Source organism: Carcharodon carcharias, chromosome 31 (assembly GCF_017639515.1).
Source record: "Carcharodon carcharias isolate sCarCar2 chromosome 31, sCarCar2.pri, whole genome shotgun sequence".
Lineage (NCBI taxonomy): Eukaryota > Metazoa > Chordata > Chondrichthyes > Lamniformes > Lamnidae > Carcharodon > Carcharodon carcharias.
The window spans coordinates 4,563,242-4,576,416 of record NC_054497.1 but is presented as its reverse complement, the minus strand read 5'-3'; the positions used below and the strand labels follow the sequence as shown (position 1 = coordinate 4,576,416).

The window sequence follows — 13,175 nt, the reverse complement described above, 5'->3', positions numbered from 1 at the left end:
CTACTCTCCCATCCCATTCTTAGGAGCTCCCAGATGCTTCAGGTTGGCGATGTAGTCCCCAAGTCGCTTGATGTACTTGACCTGCTCATCCAAATAGTGAATGTCCAGGAAGTTGCACAGCTGGAAGAGAAAGAAACATTGCAACACAGTCAAAATGTGAAGACCAGACCCTCACTCCTGCTTCTCATAGGGAGATTGCTTTCAGGAAATGTGTTTTGCTGCATTATGTCACAACCAAAACATCTTTTGCAGAAACTTCACTGATAGGAAATCTGTTTGGGATTATCTGCAGGTTAGGCAAGGTGCTATACAGACTGGGACTCTTGCAGTCAGTCAATCAAACAGTTTAAAGTGGTCACTTATGATATAGGAAACAACAGCTATGTGCACAGCAAGATCTCACAGCAATAACTGAATTTGTGATTTGTTTTGGCCACCTCACCTGTTAGCCTTTTTAAAAAGTCCTAGAGTGAGACTTCAATCCAGAACATTCTGACTGAAGAGGAAGTGCTACCAATAGAGCCACAGCTAGAGTCAAGTTGAAATGAAATGTCTTATTTTATCTCGGTCTTAAACCAACTGCTAACTAGTTGGTAATGTTGCTCACTTCAGATCCATGCCTATGGCTACACTAGAATATGGTAGTTCAGGACAATGTCATGTTGGGTCTCCAAGTGGTCTCATTGAAATGATTAACCAAAGTCAACCAGTGGTCAGAATTAGGATGAAGTGAAGCTTACATGAGGGTCAGTCTCAGTGGTGGCGAGTTGGTGTAGATCCAGCAGACTCTGGTTCACATTCTTCTCCAGATCCAGGGCAACTTGCATTGCCTGTAGACTGTTGCCCCACTCATCCCTCTGGTTTCTGAAATGGTGAAAGACAGGTCAGTTATTGCAGGGTGCTTTCATCATATCCATTTGTACATTCATTAAAGGAAGGAGTTCAGGAACAGGTCAACACTTTCCCTGTTGCATTCAGAGCTATGGGACTAATGTGCACAAAGAAGTCAAACCTCCTTGTAGATCAGGGTACATCCCTGTGATAGCTCAGCCCTGACACACAAAGATTGAAACATTCTGTATAGACTGAACCAGTAGAGGTCAGATCAGACAGGTGAAGCTGAGAAACTCTTCACTCAGGATTTGCAAATCCTCTCAAATGAGTTGAAGCCAAATCATTAAGCAGCCATTCCCACACCCCCCCCCCACCCCCTACCACCCCCCCCAAATTCCAACCTTCACATCCTGTAGGAGGATGCAGCCTCCACACTGGTTCTGGAATTTCATCAGCTTCTCTGCATATTCCCGCTTCTCCTGAGACTGACATTTGAAGAACTGGGAGAAATGGTCAAGGGCGACATCATCCCAGTCAAAGAAAGACGCCTGAAAAACAATTCGAATTTCATGAATACACCACTGACCCCAATTCTAATCCTCAAAAAAGTTAGGAGTCTTCTTACAGCTTCCTAACTCAAACTGAGTATTCAGTATGAAGTCACAGTAAATTCTCTGCCCTCCTTCAATATATTGAATTGTCTACAACAGGATTTCCTGAACAGTGGGGGGGGTCACTAGCTCCAAGGCAGCAGCCGTCCGGTGGAACCTGAATACCAACTGCTGCCAGGCCCCTTGAAATCCTTACTTTCCAATGGTGCACATTTGGCCCACAGATCTTAGAGGTTCGAATCCTACTGCAAAAGGCAGCTACTTCTTTTGAAAAAAATACCCTAATTTAACCATTCCCACTGTGCTCAACCTCACTTCCCCCTTTCTCAACACACCCCATTAGGCAGAAGGCACTCAACTCTTGTATCACCACCCCTTCCCCAAAAACATTCTGAGGGCACATGATGTCGGGTCACCAGGATAAGCTTCGGAAGCACTGGTCTATCACATAATCTCCACTGTTCTAAATTTTGAAGATTAGCCTATTTAGACATAGAAGTGACTATCCATCTCCAGCAGAATATTGCACCTTCCTTCAGTGGGAAGATTCTCAGTCTGGAAATCAAATCATTTTGCACCATCTATTCACAATTCAACCTTAATTTGAAGTTGAAATAACCAGAATACAACTGGCCACAAGAAAAATACATTGAAAAGGGAAAATTGGCAACTTAGTTACCATGAAGGTGGAATTAAAATACATGGCTAATATAATTACCACATTTCTACCAAATTATTGCAGAACATCCATTAGCACCACAGCTCAGATTGTTACTATTTCATTCCTCTAACCAATTTATTCAATGCTATCTGCATCAGAGCCTTCAAATTTAACAAGATGTTCATGTACTAATTACGATACTGGACTAATAACCCCAGGAACACATGTTGAAGTCCCAGACAGACATTCTGCCAATTGAAGTTATAGAAAGCTCAAAACACAAAGCTGGTATCAGGGGACAAAGTGAGCACAGGAGTAGGCAACTCGGCCCCTCGAGCCTGTTCTGTCATTCAATAAGATCATGGCTGATCTGATTGTACCCTCAACTCTACATTCCTGCCTACCCCCTATAACCTTTCCTCCTTTGCTTCAGGAATCTAGCTTTTTCAAAGACTCTGCTTCCACCATCTTTTGATGACAAGATTTCCAAAGACTCAAATATTTGTCTTAAATTAGCAACTTTAAAAAAAAATGGCCCTTAGCATTAAATTCTCCCACAAGAGGAAACACCTTCTCCACAATAGCCCTGTCAGTCCCCTCAGAATCTTAAATCAAGTTATTTATTCTTCTTAACTCCAGCGGATACAAACCTCACCTTTCCTCATAATGCAACTCACCCTTTCCAGGCTTTAGTCTAGTAAACCTTCTCTGAACTGCATTCATATCTTTCCTCAAAAAAAGGAGAGCAATACTGTACAACATACTCCAGATGCAGTCTCACCAGTGTCCTGTATAACAGAAGCACAACCTCCCTACTTTCATATTCAAAGCAGTCAAATTTCTAGAATGCTAATTGATTCAGTACTAAAAGCTGCTGTCTTTACCTAGTCCAACCTCTCCCTCACCAACATGGTGAAGGCAACTGGCTTCTCATATTGCCTCAGAAGCCACTCCATTAGGCAGTAATTACCACATATCCAGAGACTAAATATTAAAGACCAAATCCAATTTATAAGGATCAATCTCTCTGCATATCTCTCAGAGCAGCCACAAAGCCAACCAGTTGATGGTGGACATCACCACGTCTCACTAAGTGCAGTGACATCAGAGGTAAAATTAGGTTGAATTGATGTTTAAATGAGTACAGGTCAAGATCCAATAAACATACAATATGTCAAGATATATTGTAAATGCAGGAAAGAGAATCTACTTCAACATAATAGATTTTATTTTAAACCCACAAAGACAAAACTTACCAAAGAAAGTTAAAGATAGGAGGCAGTGAGATCCACATTAATCTGCTTGTTGACAGCAACTTCACAATTCTGGTGATAGTTTTGACAAACTTGGGAGTCCACCTTCTGTGTCTAACAAATTTTTTTTCTTAACTTGCAGCAAAACACAAACCCTCACAAATGTAGGACCCTACAACAACTACACCTAAAATATCACTACCAAATGACTTGAACTAATACTCCAGGAACTGATGCACAATTAGATTAAGCAGGCAATAACATCGCCAATGATGGCCAACCGCTCCTATTAACCGATCAAACAGCTGCCAGGTCTAATTAGATTCCAATTAGCACAGGATAGGATTTGGGACCCAGGAGAAAAATCCAAATGTTAAAGGAGAGGCTCCATTGATTGACAACTCAACCTTGATAGAATTGCTGACTGAACTTTAACCTCAGTCTCTACCTGAAAATGCCAATACTCTAAAAGCACGCTTTGAAATGTGAGCGGAGGTATTAAGAGAAGCTTGATGCAGATTCGTAGAGTCACATCAGTTTGAGGGATTTTTCCCCTAATTTTTGAATGACCGTGTAGGGAGTCCATTGGAAGTGGAAAACATTTTCCTGTTAGTTTACAGCAACAGAAACAATGGGGCATCCGGTATAGGCATCTGATGATAGATTGACGAATAATGACATTGTAGACTCATTCTGAACCTCCTGTGATCTCCTTAAAGATTCCCTGAGTTGCAGGAAACCCAGTTTGATAAGCAATGCTTGTGCTGAGCATCTCAGCTGCCTGCCCAGAAGGAAAAAAAGCAAAAACTGGAAAATAAGAATACTGGTCTGAACTGGTCTTGTGTACCTTAAAATGGAACATCAGTGAAACTGGGAAATAAGAGTACTGGTCTGAACTGTTTTCCCTTCTGGGTGGTAGGCCTCAGGCCTCTTTGTCTAATTTCCACTTACTAGATACATATTGTGTGGTTGCCATTGTATTATCACTATATTTTGTTGTTAATTGTCACAATAACAACCATCCACTCTCAAGAATGTTTCTGTCAAGATATTTTCTGGTACTGTTGATGTAGAGTTACATAGAATGTACAGCACAGAAATGGGCACTCAGCCCATCTGTCTATGCCAACATTTATCCTCCACGCAAATCTCCTCCTACACTAACATTGATAGTGTTAAATAAGACAAACTGAAACAGCCTTCAATAATGAGATTGTGGCCTGTGTGGAAATCGAGGATTGAAGATAAACCATTCAGTTAAAGGGTGTGATCGAAGGCTTGACAGACAGATTGGTGAAAGAAAGATGCTTTTGCCCAACAGTTGTTTGAAATGCCATGTTGTAGAGAATTCTCTTCTTATTGGTTTCATGTACAATTTTGGGTCTTTTACTGTACAATACTTTAAGAACACATTCCTTTGGTCCTTTAGTGAAGACATGAACTGGTTAACATAAGTGGATTTATTTGGCAGAATATAACAGAGGGTCAAGTAGCTTAAAGCTCCACTTCCTCTGCCAAGGCTACAGTGTGTACTATCTACAAGATGCACTGCAACAACTTGTTCTCTGAGTTCCCTAACACATCCACCACCTAGAAGGACAAAAAACAGACACACAGGAACAACACCACCTCCAAGTTTCCCCTCCGAATCATAGCATCCTGACTTGGAGTTAAATTGCCATTCCTTTATCATCGCTGGGTTAAAGTCCTGGAACTTCCTGTCTAACAGAACTGAGGAAGCGCCTTCAAGCCACCTCTCAAGGGCAGAATAAAACAGAAGATCAAGTGGCCTAAAGCTCCACTTGCTCTGCCAAGGCTGCAGTGTGTACTATCCACAAGAAACACTGCAACAACTTGTTCTCCATCTGCCTTTCCTTCACAAGTCACATCCACCACCCAGAAGGACGAAGAATGTAGGCGCATAGGAACAACACCTCCTCCAAGTTTCCCCTCAGCATCCTGACTTGGAGATAAATTACCTTCATCACTGGGTCAAAGTCCTGGAACTCCCTGTCCAACAGAACTGAGGAAGCAGTCACCTTTAGCAGCTCACTCCCGCCTCTCAAGAGCAACTGGGCATAGACAATGAATGCTGGCTTTGCCAGTGTTCCCGTCTCAGGAATAAATTAAACAGAAGTATTTGTCTAGTAATGTAGTTCCATTTTCCTACATGCTCACTGCACCAACAGGAGGTAGTGTTGAATGCAAACCATAACACCACAGTCCAGGTTAGCATCAATTCAAGGTAGACTTTTTTTGAGCTCAGTTTCTGGAATGTTGTTGCTGTGAAATCTGGATGTCAGGGGGCAGTGTGGTAAAATGCAGGAACCACTCAGGGACAACTCTGCAATGTATTCCTGCTGCCAGGACTGTTTGTCCAAGGTGGACTGTGATGCAGATTAGTTAGTGCATAATCATTCTGTAACTCAGTTCTAAACACGTGAGCATTAAAACAAATATCAGCCGTCTGAATAATGGGCAATAGGCAAAATCAATGAAAGACTTTATTTCAGTTTGTGGGGTGACACAGCAATTTAATTCTTTGCTACAAGTTCTTTCTTCCTAGAGAAAACCAAATTGTCCAGGTCTAGTTGGAAACATCATATACAAGCAAAGTAATCTACAATCAGATACTAGATACCACATTAACTGGTTTCCTCTAGAGCGAGCTTGTCAAACAGCTACTCTCCCATCCCATTCTCAGGAGCTCCCAGACGCTTCAGGTTGGTGATGTAGTCCCCAAGTTGCTTGATGGTCTTGACCTGCTCATCCAAATAGTGAGTCTCCAGGAAGTCACACAGCTGGAAGAGAAAGAAACATTGCAACAGTCAAAATGTGAAGATCAGATCCTTTACAGCCAATTCTCCTCACTCCTGCTTCTCATAGGGAGCTGGTTTTCAGGAAATCATTTGCAGTTCAGTGCATTATGCCACACAACCAAAACATCTTGCTGAAACTTTGCAGTGCTCCATTGTTCGGCAAGTTAGTTTGGTTAGGAAAGGTGCTAAAAAAGAATTTACTGTATTTCCCAAAGCACCTTAACCAAAGCTCATGATGTGGGCCAGGGGTAACATTAGCCTGGATAGAGGAGGGGCTGGCAGAAATCAGTATACATGAATGGGTCTTTGCCAGTTGGCAGAATGTGACAAGTGGAATCCCACAGGGGCCTGGTCTGGGGCCTAAACCTTTTACATCAATGACTTAGACGAGGGAAATGAAGGCATGGTAGCCAAATTTGCAGATGACACAGATAGGTAGGAAAATATGTTGTGAAGAGTTTGCAGACATAAGGGCAAAAATCTGACAGATGGAGTATAACGTGGTAAAACATGAAGTTATTCACCTTGGCAGGAAGAATAAAGGCAGAGTATTACTTAAACAGAACTGCAGAATTCAGAGATCCAGAGGACCTAGTGTTCTTGTGCAGGAGTCAAAGTTAGCATGCAGGTGCAGCATGTAATCAAGGCAGCTAATGGAATGCTACCATTGAGGGGAATTGAACATAAAGATGTTATGCTTCAGTTATACAGGGCATTGATGAGACCATCTCAAAAAACTGTGCAGTTTTGGTCTCCTTATTTAAAAGGACAGATGTAAATCTGTTGGATGTAGTTCAGGAGAGGTTTACTAGATTGATACTTGGAATGAGCAGGTTGTCTGATAGGTTAGACAGGCTGGGCTTGTTTCCACTGGAGTTAAGAGCAAGGGGGGCGACACCTCTTGGAGGAGCTCAGAACTGGGGGCACAGTTAAAATTAGGGGTCACCCTTATGAGAAAGGGATGAGGAGAAATTCTCAAGAGGGTTGAGACACTTTGGAACTCTACCTCAGAAAGTGGCAGAGGTGGGGTCATTGAGTATTTTTAAGGCAGAGGTAGATAGATTGTTAGGCAAGGGAGTCGACAGTCATCAGGGGTGGATGAGAATGTGGAACTCAAAAAAACAGCCATGAGGGCAACTAAAAGCCTAGGCAGCAAATTCTAGTCATTGCACAAGACTAAATCTTCAAAAAAACTCAACCTAGTTACAAAACTCAATAAAATATGCAATTCAGGTTGAAATGGGGGGAAAAGAGTTTATTTCAATATGATAGATTTTAATCAAACCCACAAACCCATCAAACCCTCACCATGGAAAGATAAAGATAGGAGGCAGTGAGCTCCATGTTAAACTGCCTGTTGACAGCAGCTTCGCAATCTTGGTAATAGTTTTGACAAACCTGGGAGTCCATTTTGTAAATGTTCTTTTTTTTTCTAATTTGTACCAAAACTAATTTGTAACAATCCAATCACAAACTAACTTACAGCAAATATCTAAAACATCACTGGCACAGGACTTGAATTTATACTCCAGGATCCAATCCTTTTGGGTTGACATAGGAAATGACATAATCAATGATGCCAACCATTCTTGTTAGCCAGTCGAACAGCTGCCATGTCCAATATGAATCCAATCAGCACAGGATAGGATTTGGGACCCAGGAGCCAATTAAAATGTTAAAGGAAAGGCTGCTTTGATTGACAACTCAACTTTGATGGAATTGCTGAATGATCTTTGACTTTCTTCACCAGTGCAAACTCTGAAAGTGTCTCTACCTGAAAATGACAAGGAAATATACTCTAAAACCTTATTTTGACATTTGACTAGACGTACGAAGACAAACTTGACACAGACTTGCAGAGTTACATTAGTTTCCCAACTGTTGAACGAGAGTGTTGGGGAGCCCATTGGAAAGAGCCCATTGGAAAGAAGAGACATTGTTTGCAGATAGCAACAGAAATAATGTGCTAGTGGGCCATCCAATATAGGCATCTAATGGTAGATTAACAAATGATGATATCGTGGATACATCCTGGACCCGCTATGATCACCTTGAGTGGTGGTAAGAAGCACCTCATCTACATGGTAGGCCTCAGGCCTTTGTGTCTAATTTCCAGTTACTGGATGCATATTGTATAAGCTGCCATTGTGTTATCTCTAGTTTCAACAACAACTATCTACTGTCAAGAATATTTCCGATGAAATATTTTCTGGTAATATTTGTACAGAATTACATAGAATGTACAGCTCTGAAACTGGCCACTCAGCCCATTTGGCCAATGCCAACATTTATTCTCCACCCAAACCTCCTCCTACGCTACAGTTGATAGTGTTAAAAAAGACAAACTGAAACAGCATTCAATAATGAAATTGTGGCCTATGTAGCACTCAAGAATTGAAGATAGCCATTCAGTTAAAGGTCATGACTAAAGGCTTGACAGATAACTTGTTGAAAGAAAAATACTTTTGCCCAATAGTTATTTGAAATGCCAGGTTGCAGTTTAGTCTCATCTTGTTGGATTCATGGACTGTTTTGGATCTTATACCGTGCAATATTCTTCCAGAAAAATGTGTTCCTTTGGTACTTTAATGAAGGCAAGCATGGATTAAAATAAGAGGATTAACTGACCCTAACCTGCAACCTCCACCAACTAGAAAGACAAAAAAAGTTGGTGCATGGGAACGCCACCACCTCCAAGATCCCCTCTGAGTCACGTCATTCTGAGTTGCACATATATCAATGTTTTTACCTCTTTGTTAAAATCCCAGTGCTTGCTGCCTAACAGCACTGTGAAAGCACCTTCACCACATGGACTTTAGCAATTCAAGAAGGTTGCTCAAGGGCATTTGGGATTGGCAATAAATGCTGGCCTTGCTATTGAGTCCCCTGTATCAAGAATAAATTAAATTACACAGTAATATTGCAGCATCATTTCCAGGCCACCTCCTACATGTTCACTAACATCAACAGTGGCTGACAATGACGCAAGCTGTGTAACTCTTTTGAGTACAAACACATTTCCATCTATTTCAGATGAAGTTATATTATTTCCCATTGTGAGATTTGAACTCTTGATGTTACAAGCCCAGTACCATAACCACTTGGCTATCATACCAGAACTCTGCAAGCTGTGTAATCCAGCGCAGTTCAGCTCTGTGTCAATTAAAAAGAGAATTGATTGAGCCCAGTTCCTGGAATATTGCTGCTGTTAAATCTTGGGATGAATTTTCCCAGCCCTGGGCTGGCAGGCTTGGAGGTCAGAGTGGGGGATGCAGAAAGGGGGAGATGGGGAGGGGCATAGTGGTAATATCGCTGGACTAGTCACCCAGAGACCCAGCTACTGATCTGGGGACATGGGTTTAAATCTCACGCTAGCTGGTGCAGTTTAAATTCAGTTAATAAATCTGGAATAAAAAATTAGCCTCAGTAATGGTGACCATAACAACTATTATTGTTATGGGGGGGAGGTGGTGTGGTTGTAGGGACAAGCAAGCAGTGATAGGAGCAGATGATCAAAAGATGTCACAGACAAAAGAACAAAAGAACACAGAGGTGTTGAAGTTGGTGATATTATCTAAACGAATGTGCTAATTAAGAATGGGTGGTAGGGCACTCAAGGTACAGCTCTAGTGGGGGTGGGGTGGAAAGACTAGTGGGGCATAAAAGATTTAAAAATAATGGAAATAGATGGGAAAAGAAAAATCTATATAAATTATTGGAAAAAACAAAAGGAAGTGGGAAGAAACAGAAAGGGGGTGGGGATGGAGGAGGGAGTTCAAGATCTAAAGTTGTCGAATTCAATATTCAGTCCGGAAGGCTGTAAAGTGCCTAGTTGGAAGATGAGGTGCTGTTCCTCCAGTTTGCGTTGGGCTTCACTGGAACAATGCAGCAAGCCAAGGACAGACATGTGGGCAAGAGAGCAGGGTGGAGTGTTAAAATGGCAAGCGACAAGGAGGTTTGGGTTATTCTTGCGGACAGACCGCAGGTGTTCTGCAAAGCGGTCGCCCTTTGGTCTCTCTAATATAGAGGAGACTGCATTGGGAACAACGAATGCAGTAGACTAAGTTGGGGGAAATGCAAGTGAAATGCTGCTTCACTTGAAAAGAGTGTTTGGGCCCTTGGACGGTGAGGAGAGAGGAAGTGAAGGGGCAGGTGTTGCATCTTTTGCATGGGCATGGGGAGGTGCCATAGGTGGGGGTTGAAGAGTAGGGGGTGATGGAGGAGTGGACCAGGGTGTCCCGGAGGGAACGATCCCTACGGAATGCCGACGGAGGGGGGGGGGGTGGGTGGCGGTGAAGGGTAGATGTGTTTGGTGGTGGCATCATGCTGGAGTTGGCGGAAATGGCGGAGGATGATCCTTTGAACGCGGAGGCTGGTGGGGTGATAAGTGAGGACAAGGGGGACCCTATCATGTTTCTAGGAGGGAGGAGAAGGCGTGAGGGCGGATGCGCGGGAGATGGGCCGGACACGGTCGAGGGCCCTGTCAACGACCGTGGGTGGAAAACCTCGGTTAAGGAAGAAGGAGGACATGTCAGAGGAACTGTTTTTGAAGGTAGCATCATCAAAACAGATGCAACGGAGGCGAAGGAACTGAGAGAATGGGTTGGAGTCCTTACAGGAAGCGGGGTTTGAGGAGCTGTAGTCGAGGTAGCTGTGGGAGTCGGTAGGCTTGTAATGGATATTGGTGGACCGTCTATCACCAGAGATTGAGACAGAGAGGTCAAGGAAGGGAAGGGAAGTGTCAGAGATGGGCCATGTGAAACTGAGGGAGGGGTGGAGATTGGAAGCAAAATTAATAAATTTTTCCAAGTCCCGACGAGAGCATGAAGCAGCACTGAAGTAATCATCGATGTACCGGAGAAAGGGTTGTGGAAGGGGGCCGGAGTAGGACTGGAACAAGGAATGTTCCACATACCCCATAAAGAGACAGGCATAGCTGGGGCCCATGCGGGTACCCATAGCCACACCTTTTATTTGGAGGAAGTGAGAGGAGTTGAAGGAGAAATTGTTCAGCGTGAGAACAAGTTCAGCCAGAAGGAGGAGAGTAGTGGTGGATGGGGATTGTTCGGGCCTCTGTTCGAGGAAGAAGATAAGGGCCCTCAGACCATCCTGGTGGGGGATGGAGGTGTAGAGGGATTGGACGTCCATGGTGAAGAGGAAGCGGTTGGGGCCAGGGAACTGGAAATTGTTGATGTGATGTAAGGTGTCAGAGGAATCACGGATGTAGGTGGGAAGGGACTGGACAAGGGGAGAGAGAAGGGAGTCAAGATAATGAGAAATGACTTCCGTGGGGCAGGAACAGGCTGACACGATCGGTCTACCGGGACAGTTCTGTTTGTGGATTTTGGGTAGGAGGTAGAAGCGGGCCGTCCGAGGTTGGGTGTCTATCAGGTTGGAAGCTGTGGGAGGAAGATCTCCAGAGGAGATGAGGTCAGTGACAGTCCTGGAAACAATGGCTTGATGTTCACTGGTGGGGTCATGGTCCAGGGAGAGGTAGGAGGAAGTGTCTGCGAGTTGACACTCAGCCTCCGCGAGGTAGAGGTCAGTGCTCCGGACAACAACAGCACCACCCTTGTGAGCGGGTTTGATGACAATGTTGGGGTTGGACCTGAGAGAACGGAGTGCAGTAAGTTCAGAGAGAGACAGGTTAGAATGGGTGAGAGGAGCACAGAAATTGAGACGACTAATGAAATGAATATATTTGAAATTCCTTGCTTAGTTTGGAGTTGGTGAATCGTAAGGTTACGAGTATGAGGAGCTCTTTGAATTCAGAAAGGCAGGAGAGAGAAAGAATACGGGAAAGGGAATTAGAAATGGCGAGGTTAGAAAAGGAAGAAAAAGAAAAACAGAGAGAGTGCTGGCAGTTAGAAATGAACTGAAGGACTTATTTCCAAATCAGAACCCAGTGGGGAGGTGTTTAAATTTTTACAAGCTCCTCCAAAGTTTGAGGGAAAAGATGTTGAAACATTCTTTATTTCATTTGAGAAGACAGCTAAACAGATGAAATGGCCACAGGAAAACTGGACATTGTTACAAAACAAAAACAGAATTACCTGGAAAAACTCAGCAGGTCTGGCAGCATCGGTGGAGAACAAAAGAGTTGACATTTCGATTCCTCATGACCCTTCGACAGAACTAGGTGAATCCCAGGAAGGGTTGAAATATAAGCTGGTTTAAGGTGGTGGTGGGGGTGATTGGGGGGGGGGGGGCGCGTGGGTGGGGGGGGTGGGGGGTGGTGGGGGGGGTAGTTGGGTGGGGGGAGAGAAGTGGAGGGGGATGGTGTGGTTGTAGGCAAAAGCAGTGATAGAAGCAGATCATCAAAAGATGTCACAGACGGCATTGTTGTTACAATCCAGGTTTGTGGGTAGAGTACATGAGGTTTATGCTTCATTGTCAGAGTAAAATGTCAGTGAACTGTAATGTGGTAAAAAAAAAGGCTATTTTGAGTGCATATGTGTTGGTTCCTGAGGCATACAGGCAGAAATTTAGGAATATGAGTAAACAGCCTGGGCAAACTAATATTGAGCTTGAAAGAGTAAAACAAAGTAATTTTTACTGGTGGATACAGACATGAGAGATAGAGATAACGTGTGCAGCTCTTAAAGAAGTAATTCTTTTGGAGAATTTAAAGATTCAATTCCTTCGGTATTGAGAATTCATGTGAAGAAACAAAGGGTTGAAACAGTAAGACAAGCAGCAGAGATAGCTGATGATGATGAGAAAGTTCATAGAGCTAAACCTTTCTTTCGTCACCCTTTTAAATCAGAGAAGGATAGAAAGTGGGTAGGTGAAAGGAAGGGAAGAGAAGGAGAAGAAGAGTAGGTGGAAATTCCCAGGAAGATTTTTCTCAGAATAAAAAGGAAGGTGCTGAGGGTAGAAGTGACATTCAAAAGTTGAGGTGTTTGCATTGTAATAAAGTTATACACACAAAATCCGTGTGTTGGAAATTGCAGGGAAGATCTGTTGCGATTAGTCCTGGAAGTAATTACCCTGTTTT

At 43.3% G+C, this 13,175-nt stretch overlaps 1 protein-coding gene across 1 annotated transcript; it reads right to left on the bottom strand.

Annotated features, from left to right (window-relative positions):
* LOC121271792 (ferritin, heavy subunit-like) lies at nucleotides 1-7,588 on the bottom strand. Its single transcript, XM_041178073.1, has 4 exons — nucleotides 7,487-7,588; nucleotides 1,236-1,382; nucleotides 741-857; nucleotides 1-120 (listed from the first exon to the last, which is right to left on the bottom strand). Exons 1-4 carry the CDS (start codon nucleotides 7,586-7,588, stop codon nucleotides 1-3), a joined length of 486 nt encoding a protein of 161 aa, XP_041034007.1.
* Nucleotides 7,589-13,175: the final 5,587 nt, after the last annotated feature.

Bases quoted from the DNA above. Each gene is read 5' to 3' on its own strand.
- LOC121271792 (XM_041178073.1), bottom strand. From the start codon at position 7,588: ATGGACTCCCAGGTTTGTCAAAACTATTACCAAGATTGCGAAGCTGCT. The intron at 858-1,235 runs GTTGGAATTTGG...TTCAGAAACCAG, and splicing joins TCCTCCTACAGGATGTGAAG to AGGGATGAGTGGGGCAACAG. The intron at 121-740 runs GTAAGCTTCACT...TTTCTCTTCCAG, and splicing joins CCACTGAGACTGACCCTCAT to CTGTGCAACTTCCTGGACAT.